Below are 17,595 nucleotides of genomic sequence, written 5' to 3'. Positions count from 1 at the left end.
CTCCGGGAGAAGTCAATATTAAGAGCAGATAGTTATTGGTTCACAGATGGATCAAAAACCCTTCAGATTCTGGTATAGGTATTTTCAGTCGCAGGACAGAGACATCAACCTGCCTAGAAACCAATGCGGAAATTTACGTTATTGAATTGTGTGCGGAGAGGGTGCTGCAAGCAGCTTCATCGGACCAGAACCTGTCATTGGCATTGCTTTAGGCTTTCCTAAACAAACATTGCAAGAACATTTATGGAATTCTGGCAGAGTCTTCCAGGATTGGCTCACTCCAAGGCGTTTATTCACCCTTCGAATCTTGATATGCAGAGACTTGGACTTTCGAAAGACAGTGTGTGTCGCCTCCATTTGGAAAATGATGAAATAGCAGAGCACATACTTTGTGCCTGCCCCGCTGGTGACCGAATCAGGTTTTCTGAGTTTGGTAGAGCCGTACTCTTACCATCTGACCTGCAAGACCACTCATCATACAAACTAACCCGCTTCATTTAGAAGCTAGATTCATTTAGTCGAGTGTGAATAAGTGTGAGCCACAATAAACCATTGTGGTTCACGGTGGGAGGTTGAATAGACCCACTCACTTTTGATCTAACCTAACCTCATAAATGAAGGCCGCCTCCTAAGGTGTGGGTATCCATGCCGAAAGGGTATATGACTCTGGACCCACTGATTGTTACTAACGGAACCTTAGAAATAGCGGTTGTCTCTTCGTCGTAGAAAATCTTGTCACGATATTACAGGAATCTTCCGAGATGGACCACCTTTTCCTAGTTACTCGTGGAACCCTCTATGAATTATGAAGTAATCAAATAATACGACCCTTAGTCTATAGACGAGTTGGGTAACCTCCAACTGTTACCCCTGTAACAACCTAGATGGTGCAGCCAGGAAGCGAGCTATCGTCTCCTCAAAAGCGAGGATATCTTATGAATCTGCCTTGCACCAAATTTTTGACCAACAGAAACCGTATCTGCGCCAGAAAAGGAAACAATTTCCTCTCGGGCCAGAAGGCAAACGCTCATGCTCCAACAATGATTCACCCAATCCAGAGTGGAAATATATCGTCATGTATAACTGACCTACCGATAAAGGAAGCTTGTTGCGGTCATTAAAGTGGGAATATTGCATCTCGAACGTTCAGTAATATCATTATCGATCAATCTACTGAAATCAGTATACTATTACGGCTTCTGTGGAAGATGTCCCAGAAGATCAGGAGCTGCATTTTCTGGCCTGAATGGTTTCAGATCACCTGTAAGGACCAGTAGAGTGTCTTTTGCCTGGTTTTAAAGTTAGTGCCCTGCAGTCATGGGATGAAGTCTCCCTGGAGTGCAGCAAAGGAGACCTACTTCTAAAGTCACACGTTTGTGTTGCTTAGCTTTATGACGAAGCTAGTCATAGAATGACCGACACCGTTGATCAGATCCTCGCTTGTTTGATGAAAATGTAGCCTAGTCAACCATGGATTATTTTTCACAAGGAAATTCATCGGGTTGCACAAGGAAGGTCGAACAGACCTTCTATAACATCTATACTTATAAATGCGAAAGTCACTCACTGGACACTCATTCATCTCTATTTCTCCGTAATGGTAAGTCCTAGGAAGCTAACATTTGGTATATAGGTGCTTCTTAGGTCTCAGATGCGCAGTAAAAAAGGATTTTCAAATATTCGAACTGAGGTTCCCCACTCACCATACAAAGTAATCGGCTTCCTTAAGAAGCTGGGTTTATTTTGTCGAATGTGAATAGGTGTGAGTCACAATAAACTCTTGCGGGTTGCGGTAGAGGGTCGAATAGACCCACTCACTTTAGACCTTACCTAATCTAACCCCCCGTGGGGTGAAGAGGCGCGGTTACATGTGAACATTAACTTTTTATCACTGTTTCTCTCATTTTATGTTGTAGATGTGCAATGAGAAAGGATTTTCAAATATTCCGACCGAGAAAAAAGGGGCGTTCACAAAATGAAGTTATCTTTTCATTTTATGTGTAGGTTCATTTTATGTTGTAGGTGTGCGATAAGGAAGGATTTTTGAATATTTCAACTGGGGCCCCCCTACTGGGGATGAAAAGGGAGCGTTTACATATGAAAATTACCTTTTCATCACTGTTTCCCCATTTCGCTATATTTTCGGAGTCTGAAATTTTATATATAGGTTCCTTTTTTATTATATATGTGCAATAAAAAAGAACTTTCAAATTATTCCGTGACATTAAAAATCGTAATTCATGAATGAATTGTGTGTATTTTTATAATGTTATCCAATTTGGCACTGAAGAGCCTTGGGGCAAATGCCTTAAGGCGAAACATCGATGTATACCAGTGAGGATGACAGTGTCCCATGTAAGTGCAATTTGTTACCATTCATTCAAAGTAGAACTCATGTGAATGATATCTGATTTTTATTCCACAACGAATGTTTGAAATACAAACTGAGTAGAGGAAAGTATCTTCTGTATAACTCAGTGTTCATATAGAAGTATTTGTTTCGAAAATTTTTTTTTCTTTCGTGTGATAATTCAATGTTTATATGAAAGTAGCTGTTTCAGGAGGACTTTCTTTCAGTTTGTGTCTGAAAGTTACTTCTTTGCATGATCTACACATCCATGTATAGAGTTACTCATTTTCAAATTGATTACTTCTTTCCTTTCTTTGGAAGATTCCCTCATCCTTTTTTTGTATCAAGATGGAGTAGTAGAAAGCCAAAAACATTCTTTCCTGAAAATTAATCACTCCTAAAAATATAACCCTTTCAATTCAAATAAAATTCCTCTTGGCTGGGATTAAATCAAATAGGTGAATGAATGTCATTTCGATGTCATCGATGACATAAGTAGATCAAGCTTATTCCGTGACATTAAAAATCGTAATTCACAAATGAGTTGTGTGTATTTTCTATAATGTTATCCAATTTGGTACTGAAGAACCTTGGGGCAAGTGTCTTAGGGCGAAACATCGATGTATACTAGTGAGGATGACAGTGTTCCATGTAAGTGCAATTTGTTACCATTCATTTAAAATAGAACTCATGTGAATGATATCTGATTTTTATTCTACAACGAATGTTTGAAATACAAACTGAGTAGAGGAAAGTATCTTCTGTATAACTCAGTGTTCATATAGAAGTATTTATTTCGAAAATTATTTTTTCTTTCGTGTGATAATCCAATGTTTATATGAAAGTAGCTGTTTCAGGAGGACTTTCTTTCAGTTTGTGTCTGAAAGTTACTTCTTTGCATGATCTACACATCCATGTATAGAGTTACTCATTTTCAAATTGATTACTTCTTTCCTTTCTTTGGAAGATTCCCTCATCCTTTTTTTGTATCAAGATGGAGTAGTAGAAAGCCAAAAACATTCTTTCCTGAAAATTAGTCACTCCTAAAAATATAACCCTTTCATTTCAAATAAAATTTCTCTTGGCTGGGATTAAATCAAATAGGTGAATGAATGTCATTACGATGTCATCGATGACATAAGTAGATCAAGCTTATTCCGTGACATTAAAAATCTTAATTCACAAATGAATTGTGTGTATTTTCTATAATGTTATCCAATTTGGTATTGAAGAACCTTGGGGCAAGAGTCTTAGGGCAAAACATCGATGTATACTAGTGAGGATGACAGTGTTCCATGTAAGTGCAATTTGTTACCATTCATTTAAAGTAGAACTCATGTGAATGATATTTGATTTTTATTCCACAACGAATGTTTGAAATACAAACTGAGTAGAGAAAAGTATCTTCTGTATAATTCAGTGTTCATATAGAAGTATTTGTTTCGAAAGAATTTTTTTTCTTTCGTGTAATTCAATGTTTATATGAAAGTAGCTGTTTCAGGAGGACTTTCTTTCAGTTTGTGTCTGAAAGTTACTTATTTGCATGATCTACACATCCATGTATTACTCATTTTCAAATTGATTACTTCTTTCCTTTCTTTGAAAGATTCCCTCATCCTTCAAATATTTCAACTTGGACGCCAGCCGCGAGGAAAAAAGGCGGGTTCATAAAATACAGTTACCATTCCATCACTATTTCTCCATACCGGTATATTTTCGGAGGCTGAAATTTTGTATGTAGGTTCGTTTTATATTGTAGATGTGCAATGAGAAAGGATTTCAAATATTCTAACTGCGGCACCAGCCGCGGGAAAAAAAGGGTGTCCATTACTGTTTCTTCATGCCCTTAAATTTCCACTGGGTGAATTTATATTTGGTATCAGCATTGCACCCGTGCGGAGCCAAGGCGGGTCGCTAATCACAAATATAAGCTATCACAAAATTGTCGTATTATTCATTATTTTTTCCTTCATTTCCTCGACAACAGCATAACTGCACTAAAATACACTTCTCAATCAAAAATTTATTCAGATTGACCTCTAATAATGAATTATTGTACGTAATTTTAAAAGTTATGAGAATCGCCGGTAATATTTTATATTGTTTTGTTTCGTACTGTTCATACTAAATACAATCACTTGTTTCAGTTGAGGCAAATTCAAAATATTCAAAGATCTGATTCGGATGGAAGCGACGAATTTGGAAAACACCGTTCTTCGACCGATATATGTTGCCTAATACTCTTCACCATTTTTTTAATAATATTGGTGAGTATGATATCAAAAAGTTGTACCAATAAAAATATATTTTCTACACCTTTCTCCAATTACCGAAGCCTTTATTTTTTTCAAATCAGTCTTAACTTTTGTGAATTTTCATCCTGCTTCGTCTACCTAATTCTCTAACTCTGCTCCACGTTCTGAACGTGTTTATCATTTCTTGCGTTTTTTTCCTTCTTTTTTTTCTATGCAGAAATCAAAATTTTTGGTGACAAACAAATACCATAACAAATCTCTAGCAACCCACAGCAAATCATATCATTTAGAGTTGGAAAAATATTTATAAATTATTATCTTCAAGTTCTTCAGTTTATTTAATTCAATGGGAATGAAATGAACAGAAAACAGCTAAACAACTAGTATTTTGTTAGTTATAGGTAACTCAATTTTTTGTGATTTGTAGGTATGTTTGTTGGGCTATTGCATTTTCCATGGAGATATTTTTAGAGTTATCAACGGATATGATAACTGCGGTCATGTTTGTGGAACAAATAAATTTGTTTTCACAAAAAACAGCGAAGAGAAACATTGCAATGGCAATGAGAAAAATGATGGGAAGTAAGTATTTTTGTAATCATCCTGTAGTTTCACTATGGTATCTGTCTTCTATACTCTATGCTCAACTATATTCCATTTCATTATTTGTTTCCATTCGATAAAACAAAAATTGAAGTCCATAAATTCTATTGATCAGCTATTTTCAACCCGCTAAAATATTTTGATAGTGATACTTAGAGTTTATGAAATTTCTCATCGAATTCTATAAGCAGAAAAAGCTCAAATATTTTTTAAAGTGACATAAGAAAAACCTCTTATTCTCTATTTATTTGTAGTTTGGCGAGGTTTTGTTCTAGAAATTGGTCAGATTTTTTTCTGACGACGGTAAAAATGTGATCTATTTTGAATTGTCTGTTGTGTCCAATAGTTAAGACCTCTTTTCTTAAGTGTGGAGGACTTGCTATTTAAGGTTATAACATAGTAAATGAGCTTCATTTACTTGCTTACTATTTCACAATCACAATGAAATGAATTGTACTTCCTTCATAAGTAATATGAATAGTACTTACATTGAACTATGAAATTTTTCTTTGTCAAATTTGAAAGAAATCTTACTAAACAATCAATTGATAAAATATTTTTCATGTCCATATTTACTCATAGGGGAAGTACGTCCAAAATGACATATCGTTTTATTAATCATCAATAAGTTTAATATTATTCATAATAGGAACATATTTTTTTCTTACAACTTTGCTTATATTAATTGGTTAACAGGATTCATGTAGATTTTGTCAGAAAAATCAACACTTACAAAAATATTTAGTATTAAATGAAGATCAAGAAAAATCCGTTTTGTCCATATCGTATGGACAAAACGACACGAGTCGTATGGACTAAATGACATACACAGCCATCAACATAACAAAAATGATAAAATAAGATATAACAATAAAAATTAATTGCACAATTCGCAAACAAAATTTTTGGTACGCTTTGCGAAATCAGCACAGGCTGCGTGGAACCAACGACTGCACCGCCTGCACCTCAATCACCCCTCACCAGGCTTTGAACGTGAGTAGAGATCGTTGCAGTAAATACAGGCACAATCATCTTCTTCGTCTTCTTGATCAGATCGCTCTTCATTTGAGTCATCATCAATGTAAAGAGACTTAGTAACTGCTTGTTTCCTTTTACGAGTTGGTTTTTCAGCTGCAATCTCTCGTTTGTACTTTAATTCTGCCATATTTGGTGATGACGTAAGTAGGAATGTTGTCGTTCGTTTCTTTGGCTTTCGTTTACCCTGTCCACTTACAAATTTACCACTGGGAACTGGAGAAATGACATTAACTGGAACAGCTAAAGAACTTGTCGGTGCAAATGAACTTGTGGATGGTTGGGAAATGTCTAACGGGCCAGTCAGTGTGTTATGAATATCATTAGTGACTGATATTGCGTCTGAAGAATCCGGTGAAGTAAATGGTTTACAAGAACTAGTGGATGGCTTTGATGAAGATTCAGGGGCCTTATTCTGTTCCTGGGCCATAATCTCGCCAGCCTCCGGTTCTATTGGCATCGATGGAAGGTTCTGATCCTGGATTGAGTCTGAGTTATCAGCTGTGGAAGCTATTGGCATATTTGTTGTTTCAGCTGGTTCAAAAAAGTGATCTGGAAATATGTTTGGATTAACTGGCCATAGTCCAGTGTTTTTGAAACCATTGCATGCATTTTGAACTGAAGCAGTCTTTCCATAAGCTTGATTAAATAAATATCCGATCTGAAGAGCTGTCACCACTCTTCCTGGATGATTTCTAAGCCAGACAGAAATTTCTTGGTTAAAATATGTCTTGAGCGGTCCATAAAAGCACACATCGAGAGGCTGCATACGATGGGTGCAGTGTGGAGGAAGACAAACAATTTCGATTCCATTCTCCTTGGCAAAGTTCAAAGCTTCGATTGACTTATGGCTGGCATGGCCATCGACAATAACAAGGACTTTATCATTATGACTAGATTTTACAAAGCTTTGAAAATGCTGGAGCCACTTCACGAAAATTTTAGTGGTCATCCACCCGCTTTCTTGAGCTACTCCTACCGTACCAGTTGGTGCTTCGTCCACGAGCTCGTTTCTCATATTTTTCCTTGGGAAAATCATGAAAGGAGGTACATACGACCCAGCTGCGTTCATCCAACACACAACTGTCACATTAGATCCCCGCTCCGCGCTTGTAATGGTACCTACTTGCTTCCTGCCAGCGGTAGCCAGGATCTTTTGAGATCTTTGGACAGTAGACAGCCCCGATTCGTCCACATTGTAGATCCGGTTTGCGTTTAATTTGTGTTTCTCTATGTATTCTTGATAGTTATCGAAAAACTTTCTTACTTGAGGTCTATTAAAAGCTTGGACTCTGGCTGCGGAGGTAGGCTCCGATTTTCGTAAAGATATGTTTTATGGCGTTTTAAAAATTCATCTAGCCACTCCTGGCCAGCTTTACCCTTATCTTTATTGAAACTGTGTGAGAAGCCATTTTTTTCAGCCAATTCGAAAGCGAGTTCTTGGACCATTTTACGCGTTAATCCAAACATGCGAATTTCAAGTAGCTTGATGTGCTCAACCAATTGTCTCTCAATTTCAAGAGGAAATGTTAGCTGAAATCGGCCTAAACCTTTTGCTGCAGGTGCAACTGTTTTATTTTGTTCCAAAGCATGCCGCCTTAGTGTAGCTTGTGGCACTTTGAAGGTCTTAGAAGCCAAAAGCCAACCCATTTTTTTCTCTTCAACAGCTTCAATAGCTTTTTTTATCGCTTCTTGACTCCATGATTGCCGATTACTTGTCCTCTTACAATTTCGGGGCATATTGCCATTCTGTAAATGGCAATATACTTAAAAAAATTCTTCTCTACGGACAAAATGACACATGTCGTTTTGTCCATAGTGGTTGTATGTCATTTTGTATATAGCTTCAAAAAATATTACGATTCGAAGAATAATCTTGTTGCAGTGACAATAATGTTTTAAATTCTACGCGATCACCTCAAACACAAAATACTTCGAAATATAAAATTATAGGACAGTAAAATAACAATAGAAAACTTACCGAAAAACAAAAAACAAATGACCACTAACAAATTTCTTTCCAACCTCAAAACACAAATGTCAACATGGCGTCCGTTCTGTATTTTAAACGGCTCTCAAAAGTCCAATGGTATATTTCCGGTGTAGGTGCTTCTTGATTGGCTAACTTTTGACAGTTTATACCGCGCAGTTTTTTAAATATTACTAATGTGTCGTTTTGTCCGTATATGTCATTTTGGATGTACTTCCCCTACTCAGATTCCTTGGAGACTCATTTTGTCGAATATCTTACAGATTCCATATAATCCTAAAAAGAAATTCTTCTCGAGAAATAGACAGACTTTGTGTTGATGACTGCGGTGCATACAAAGGATAGTAAGTATTTGATTTCGAATAACTAGTTTGAAGATCCAATTTTTTTTTCTGAAAAAAGGTCGGTTGGGTAACAGGATCAATTTTTTCCTATAAAACAAATGTTTTATTGCAGGCATTTAATTGAATTCTTCTTCAGGGCTCGAAAATAAGTTTCTTCTTGTTAATGATATTACTATCTTGAAAACTATCAGACATATTAGATATACATTGAAAAATAAAAAACATTCCAACAACCAAATCTTCGTGAAAAATGCTAACTTTTTCAAATGAGATATCATTAGTTATTGATAAAAACTTTTTTAATGAGACACCCTGTATATTCCTGCATATTTCAATAGAGCTTAAAATAACTTTTCCAAAAATGTATGATGTTTTGCTAGAGTGATCTTTGAAATACAGAGCTTTTAGGTTTTTTCGAGTAGACTTTGAAACGCACACTATCATCAAGTAGGCTTTGGACGACGCGGCGTTAAAACAGAAAAAAAATTGTTCAGTAGTGGCCATCAGATGTTGAAAAAGCTTTTCACAACAGTAAATAAAATCCATAGTTTCAATAAACCTGATAACAATTTATAGGTACTATATTTACTACTTATAAATTAAACTTCAACAATAACAATAATAATAACGATAAAGAACAAACAATGAAATATATTTCTTCAGAGAAGGTGTTCGAGATGTCTATCAGCAACACCTTTCCCTAACGTTTTTTGCTGAATTAATCATTTCAATAGCAGTCAGAGAAGCAAAACTTTGCATCACTACCGCTTCCAATTTTAATCCAGAATTGGTCGGCATTTTAAAAATGAGATCTTTCAACCTTCCACAGAGGTTGAAGTCCATATGCGTTAGGTCTGGTGACCTGGCCGGCCAACGGTTGGGTCCTTGAGTTGCTATCGAATTATTACCAAAATTTGCGGCCAAAAAATTGGTGACAATTGTAGTGTTGTGAGGCTAAGCCCCGTCTTATTGAAAATATATTTTTCTGATCTAGTGGCAATTCAACAACAAGGGGTTCAATATTTTGCCTTTAAATTTCTAAATACCTCTGAGGTGTGAGAATGTCATTATAAATGAACGGGCCGATAATTACACCTCTGAAAACACCTGCACACACACTAAATCCAAATTTTTCTTGTCTGCTCCACAATAGAATAAGGATTTTGTTGTGCCCAAGTATAAGAATTATAGCGTTTGAAGATGCCGGTACTGCTCACATAAGCTTTGTCTGTCCGAATACAATTCAACGCAGTTGGTTACAACTTTCCAGGAACCACTGACAAAAAGCCATTCGGCCTTCAAAATCTCCTGGTCTGAGTTGATGAACTCTCTGTTTGAAGATGATTGACAATGTTTCATGATGAATTCCATAAGCTCGGACTTCCAATAGCAAAGCAAAGCCGCATACATGTTATCCAACAATGTATTCAGTCAAGCTACCATAGAGATACACAGTATATGAAAACCCATAATCAAGCGAAAAATGGCCAACTCCCGCCAAACGGTCATCTCCCTCTAGTGAAGCAGAAAAAGGAAAGCAGAGATAAGTGAAAGTACTCAAATGACCCATTAAGCAGTCAGGTCACGGAGGAATCAGTCCATTACCGATCGCGAAAGAATAGCACCCAAAGGCTGACTTTCGACCAAAAGAGGTCAGATGTCAATCTTGCTGAAGTGCCCATCAGTAAGTTGAGGACCGCTCGGAAAGCGGGGGTGGATGGAGTGGGGTAGTAGGTTCTCCTCGCTAAATAGCTGGGGGGGGGGAAGCTTCTACTTCAGGGCACTCAACCCGGGAGGGGGCATGGGGGGGAATCAGTCCAGTCATCACCCGAAGACGATTGTGGATCCTAACAATCGAAACGTCGTGAAGTAACTTGGCTTGGAATTTTTTCATTTTATTTAAATTTTTGTTCAATCTGTTCCAATTTCACTTGTATTGTATTGTATGAACTCTTCTGTGTTTTTCAAAATCCTTTTAACGTTAGTTCTCGGTTGGCCTGTAGATATTTTTAAATTTCGCGTTGACATTTTGGGATTATTTTCAATAGCTCTTTAAAAGATTATTAGTTCTCGGTTGGCCTGTAGGTATTTTCAAATTTCGCGTTGACATTTTGGGATTATTTTCAATAGCTCTTTGGAGGTTTATTAGTTCTCGGTGGGCCTGTAGATATTTTTAAATTTCGCGTTGACATTTTGGGATCATTTTCAATAGCTCCTTAAAGTATTATCAGTTCTCGGTTGGCCTGTAGATATTTTTAAATTTCGCGTTGACATTTTGGGATTATTTTCAAAAGCTCTTTAAAGGATTATTAGTTCTCGGTTGGTAAAGGATTAGTAGTTTTTGGTTGGCCTGTAGATATTTTTAAATTTCGCGTTGACATTTTGGGATCATTTTCAATAGCTCTCAAAAGGATTATTTCTTCCAACTCCTCATCCCAATTCGATTCATATAATTTTGGTATTTTCTTTTCAAATTGACCATCATCAATCAGGTTATGAAGCAATGCGAAAATGTCTTTGAAAGGTTGTCTTTTCTCTGGATACCTCTCATTTTTGCCTGCTATTTTCCCCGTTTTGTATAAAACATACTATCATATCTCATTTTTCATAATTCTCATACTTCATTGCAAATGTGTTAGAAAATTGAAGAAAAATCGCTAATTGAGTCTACATCAAAAATCTTAAAACTCTGTATTCCAAAGATGACTCTAGCAAAACATGCTACATTTTTGAATAGTTAATTTTAAACTCTATATATAGGGTGCCTCATTAAAAAAATTGTTTCCCATCAATAACTATAGATATCCCATTTGCATTCTACATATAAAAGTGCTTTGGACATGTTCTCATAGAAACAAGAAATTTTTGATAGGAAAAAGTTACAGCAACTTTACGATAATGCACATTTTTGAAAAACATGCTGTAACTCAGAAACGATGATAGATATCGATATGCGGATTTAACTATTGAGTTCGTCATAAAATTTGATTCTCATACATAGTCACTAGTTTTCATCTATCTAATTTGAAAACAGGAGTTTCCCTTTAAAAGTGTTCAATTTGGCCCACTCTGTACAGTGCGCATGTAAGGTTGGTTCAAAATTCTCAGGAAGGACGATTTTTTATTGAAATTATGAATCGAAGTATTTAAAGATCATTTGTGAATGTGACTTCTTCACCTGGAAAATAATTTATTCCAACCTTAAACGGTTACCTATTCTCACAAAATTGTATGGAGTTAGTCTGGCGTGGAACTACATACCACCCAGTTGGTTGGCAGCAATGGTGGTATATATACCTAAAGTGGGTTGGAGAGACCCACTCCCTAAATCGGTACGACCAATCAGCCTTACATTCTTCATGTGGGAAGGAACTGAGAGGGTACTGGACGGTTACATCAGGAAGGTAGCATTATATGCATCCCCTTGAATAATCACCAGTATGCTTATCAAAACAGCAAATCGACAGATTTAGCCTAAAACAACCTCGTTGAGAAAATCTCCCGATCCCTTGACAACAAGGAGTTGCGGTTGCTGTATTTCTTGATATTGAAGGAGCATTTGACAATGCACTACCTAAATCTATAGGATTGTCACTAGCTGGAAAGGGTATAGAATCGACCATAACTGATTGAATCTATGCCATGCTAGTAAACAGAACTGCAACTACGACTCTTCAAGGCGAGGCCTTCCGGTTCAGGGTTACTAGGGGCTTCCCTCAAGATGGGGTAATATCTCCCCTTCTGTGGTCGCACCTGATGGATAATCTGCTTGATGCCCTTGACAGAAGAAAAGTTGATCTGCAATCTTATGCAGATGACCTTGTCATCCTGGCAAGGTCCACGTCGGGATGGGTAGCTTGAAACATCTTCCAAAGCACGTTGGACGTTGTACACAGTTGGTGTACAACGTGTACAACGTTGTACACTAACGTTGTACAACGTTGTACATCTGCCTGAGGAAGCAGATGTCTGTCAACCCCAGCAAAACTGTGTTAATAACCTTTACCAAGAGGAGAAAATTGGACAATCTAAAGCCAATTTCCCTCAATGGTGAGGTCATTCCATTTGGAACAGAGGTGAAATATCTTGGCATTGTCCTTGATAAAAGACACACCTGGAACGCTCACTTGGAAAAAGTTTCACACAAAGCCAGGCTGTCTCTATGAACATGTCAAAGGATTTGTGGTAAAACTTGGGTCTTAGGTCCCAAACAAATCCATTGTATTTATGTGATGATTGTCAGACCAATGATCACTCATCGTGCAGTTGCTTGGTGGCCGAAGGCTTTACAGAAAACGGCCCAAGTGAATCTCTCTAGCTTACAGAGACAGGCTTGTCTGGCTATCACTGGTGCCATCAGTACCACACCGTCAGCGGCCATGGAGATCCTTCTAGATCTACCTCCTCTCCACATTTTTCTGGAGAGAGAGGCTAGATGGACTGCATACAGACTTGTGCACATTACCAATTGCACAAATCAATTAAATGCAGAGTGCAACAGGCTGTTGGTTGACACTGGAAGTCACATCATTCTGGAAATGACCTCTGACTTTATGCCTCCAACTGTCAACTACGAACTGCCTTATAAAGTACTATTCCCGAGTAGAGAGGAGTGGATCCTCCGGGAGAAGGAAATATTAAGAGCAGATAGTTGTTGGTTCACAGATGGATCAAAAAAACCTTCCGGTTCTGGTACAGGTGTTTTTAGTCGCAAACCCAGGATAGAGATATCTATCTACCTAGGAACTTATGCTACTGTATTTCAAGTGGAACGAGCAACGTCTAAATTGGTAGCAAATTAACAAAATCGACTCTCCTCGATAGGAAGACTAAACAGATTGTCTCTGGTCTGGATTCCTGGCCATTCTGGCCTGGAAGGTAATGAAGCAGCTGGCTCTCTTACAAAGGAGGGTGCTGCAAGCGTCTTCATCGGACCCGAACCTGTCATTGGCATCGCTTTGGGCTTTGCCAAACAAACATTGAACACCTGGATGGCAAGAAGATTTATGGACTTCTGGCAGAATCTTCCAGGATTGGCTCACTCCAAGGCGTTTATTTACCCTTCGAAGCTTGATATCAAACACTTGTTGGACTACAGTAGGCATGAACTACGATGTCTAACAGGCCTTCTTACTGGTCAATGTCATTTGAATCATCATATGCAGAGACTTGGACTGTCGAATGACAGTGTATGTCGCCTCTTTCTGGAAAATAATGAAACAGCAGAGCATATACTTTATGCCTGCCTCTCTGGGGAATGAATCATGTTCTCAGAGTTCGGCAGAGCCGTACTCTTACCATCTGACCTGAACACCACTCACCATACAAACTAATCAGCTTCGTTGAGAAGCTGGGTTTATTTAGTCGAGTATGAATAGGTGTGAGCCACAATAAACTTCTGCGTGTTGCGGTGGAGGGTCGAATAGACCCACTCACTTGAGACCTAACCTAACCTAACCTTAAACTGTGAGTGCGCCTGTCAAAATGTTCGATACTTATTCAATTTATTTTCACAGCAGACCGTTTTTCAACAGATGCATACAAAATAAAAGCAGTACGGTAGTCAACACGATCTTTTCCAAAACAGGCATCAAAAACTTTTTCACTGTGAGTATGAAAATATCTTTTAAATGTTATGACTGTCAAAAAAGTAGATGGGAAAATTCTCGCCAATTGTATGTGATGAAATTGGCCGGTACTTGATGGAAATCTATAACGTATTAGTAGTAGTAGTAGTAGTAATATATATTTTCTTTTTGACAAATTCACAATTTGTGTAAGAATAGTCATGCTCATTCTAGATCATAAAAAATACAAAAAAATACAAAATTACAAAGAGAAGTATATACAAATCAAAACTCCACACACACTTTGTTGATACATTAACTAGAGCTTATGCACAAAAACAATTACTGTTAGAGTATTCATCGTGAAACTCGGCTAGCGAGTAAAAGCACATTTGTAATAAATTATTCTTCAGTTTTTTTTAATTTAATTGTGATTGATTTTTGTTTCATATCACAATAGTTTCTCTATTAGGAAGAAATGAGGCAGTGAGGGGACCGTCACAGGCCTATAATTTTCCAATATTTTTCTGTTGACTTTTTTACGAAGTGGTACAACCTTGCCTGTCTTGAGTAAGATTGGAAACATTCCAGTCTCGAAAGTGTCTTTCACGAGGCCCGTTATGAGTTCAATGATAAATCGATAGCGTTTTTCAATAAAAATGCAGGAATTTCATGTAAGCCTGGTATATTTTAATATTTTTAATTATTGTTTCAATAGCAAATGCAGCTCTGATTTTAGAAATGTTTTCTGACTGTGTGTATTTGTTTCTGTGTGACTTCTATTTTTTTTTTTCGTTTCAGATGCAACGTTCACAAAATAATGATTGAATACAGTAGATATTTCTTTGGGATCTTGATAAAATAATGTTTTTATGTTGTTTATGTTTATTAGATATTTCATATACTGTCTCCCATGTAGTTTTACAAGTGTCATGGGAATTGAATATTTTATTTTGAAAATATGATTTTTTCGTACTTTTTGCTAGCAAAAGATGTTTTTTTTTTCTGTTTTTTTATATTAATTTTCTAGATATGGGTAATTACGTTTTAAAGTAAACAAACCCTAAAGTTTATTGCTTGATTTTTTTATTTCATCGGTAACCCATTTCTTTTTCATTTTGTGTTTGTTTAAAGTATTGTCTGAGAGGAAAATACACATAAAAATAATGCATGAAAATCTTATGAAAGCACCATTTATGTTGATTTTCTTATATACTTCCAACTTGTTCTAGTGCTGAAAAAAACAGTGTCATATACTGTTCATTAAAACTTCTACAGTGAGTATTTTTTGTTGCCGGTATCATTGTTTGAACTAAAATCGACCTGTGTTCCGAAAACTCAAAGTCAGGCACACAAACAAGAGGGTCAGAGATATTTGAGAATAGATGGTCTATTGTTTCAAGCAACACTGGACAGTTTACAAAACCGCAACACGTGTTTCTCTATACAATAGCTTCCTCGGCGAAACACGTATTGCGGTTTTGTTAACTATTGAACACTCCGTAATTATGATATTACCATGATGGATAATATTTTCAATCCAGTGTTACGCAACACTGCAGATGCTTTTTCGATTTTTTATTGAGAATGACTCATTGTGTGATACACTACATCACCCTCTTTTTCTCAAATAATCTTTTTCGAAGTGAAATTTTTTTTAGGCCAACTAATATAGGTAAACATGAATCAGAATAAAATTTGAATAAAGAAGTATTCTCTCTCTCTCTCTCTCTCTCCTGTCCATAGTGAATCCTGGACCAAGAGCGCAACTATCTTGCTCGAGGGAATGCTTCATTTTTTATTGGTCGCATCCTTCTCAGAAGACCTTTGGATAAAACTAAACACAAATACACATGTTCATAAATTTTAAAGAACTGATGACCTCGTCGAATCCGTCGACATCCAGCCTGATTAATGGTGTAGGTGACCGCCAGTCCTCTCATCTGTCACTTCAATATTCATTCTACCATAACTTCATTTTAGAGTACATTCATTTATAGCTCACACCTTTTGGACCACGAAATCCACGTGCCATCTTTGAGGGCGGTTGTTATAAGCACAGTTGTCTTCTGTCGCGATCGGAGAGACAGTCCTAAAGAAATATCTTCAACTTTTTTGAAATATAGAATTGCAATTCGGAGTCAACTTGTTTTCTTTAACTGATTTTTTCAGTATCCCCACAATCTAATTTGCTTTCTTTTGCTCTTCTTTTTTCAATCCCCATATTTCTCACCTTTAAGTTTCTTGCTTTTATTTCTGTCTATTATTCCTTCACCAATTTTGTGATCAATATTCGGGTAATGTACATGTTTCTAATAGCTCATTGGAATTTTCTTCTGAATATTAGGTAATGAATAACATGAAACTAGCTTCATTTATTGAATAGAATATAATTTACGGTATTGAAGTTGGTCTATATTTCATATTTTCAATGTATTTCTTCAAAGCTCGATTTTTTTATTGATTATAGGAAGTATCCGAAGATCTTCACTTGTGTTGGAGAGATATGTGTTACTTGTTTCTTCTATCTCTAGGTATAACTTCACATTAAAAAGTAGATTGGAATTACAACAAACCTTTTCAGGTCTTTCCATCTTATTGCTGATACTATTCAGATATCTAGTGGGCCTAGTCGTGTGGATAGTTTTGTTCGGAGTGATAATAGTTTGTTCAGCAGGATCTATATTACTTTGGTGAGTCATCGATTTATTTTCGGAAATTTGTAAATATCTAGTCAAATGAATATTTTTCAGGATAATGTGGAAAAATTCCAAAGAAACCTTTACCAATTCTTCTCCAGAACTAGTGCCAGATGTGGATTCCAGAAAAATAAGCGCCTACTTCGTGTTTGCAATAATTGCTACAATAGTTACTTTAGTAATATGTCTCATAATATTTGTCATGAGGAATCGAATTAGACTGGTGGTACAGTTATTTGAGGAATCTGGAAAAGCTATCGCAGCTATGCCACTTTTATTGCTGGAACCTATTCTAGTAAGAATTTATATTTCATGAAATGTGGATTTTGAATGTTTGTTATGTACAGGGTGTTTCCTAATTACAATAGGAGGGTGCTTCGTTAGATCGTTTTAAGAAAAAAATCCTATGAACATATGTCCGGAGTTGCTTCGTTTCTGAGATACAGGGTGTTGAAGTTTTAAAAACCGGTATTTATAAAATATTATGAATATCCTTACACCAATTTATTTGACATTTGCTATAGTTATTTGAAGTAATAAGGCACTTATTTAGGCCCCAACTAGATTGAGATTATTGGGTCCAGTGGCACCGCAGCCAACAATATTGAAACAAAAAGGACGCCACTGACTTTTTTGTAGTTTTTCGTTGCTTGTGTTTTCTTCATATCAAGCTTCGGTTTCGAGAAAAAAAATTGAAGCCACTTTACATATCACGAACACCTACTTAGAGTCCAGCTGACAGTGATAGTGTT

General features: G+C 36.6%; 1 protein-coding gene across 1 annotated transcript in view; it reads left to right on the top strand.

Annotated features, from left to right (window-relative positions):
• The window catches only part of LOC111511823 (choline transporter-like protein 1), a 74,470-nt gene that overhangs the window by 34,926 nt on the left and 21,949 nt on the right, over positions 1-17,595 (top strand). Inside the window, exons 3-9 of the mRNA XM_074178881.1 lie at positions 4,498-4,617; positions 5,033-5,187; positions 8,497-8,577; positions 14,094-14,184; positions 16,615-16,678; positions 16,729-16,837; positions 16,898-17,138. Coding sequence (XP_074034982.1) covers positions 4,498-4,617; positions 5,033-5,187; positions 8,497-8,577; positions 14,094-14,184; positions 16,615-16,678; positions 16,729-16,837; positions 16,898-17,138 — 861 coding nt within the window. The remainder of the gene's footprint in view (positions 1-4,497; positions 4,618-5,032; positions 5,188-8,496; positions 8,578-14,093; positions 14,185-16,614; positions 16,679-16,728; positions 16,838-16,897; positions 17,139-17,595) is intronic.

Source organism: Leptinotarsa decemlineata, unplaced genomic scaffold, assembly GCF_025532065.1.
Source record: "Leptinotarsa decemlineata unplaced genomic scaffold, Ldec_3_MD MMD2_tig00004307_RagTag_RagTag, whole genome shotgun sequence".
In the NCBI taxonomy this organism is placed as follows: Eukaryota; Metazoa; Arthropoda; class Insecta; order Coleoptera; family Chrysomelidae; genus Leptinotarsa; species Leptinotarsa decemlineata.
This window is presented reverse-complemented; position numbering and strand designations above follow the sequence as displayed.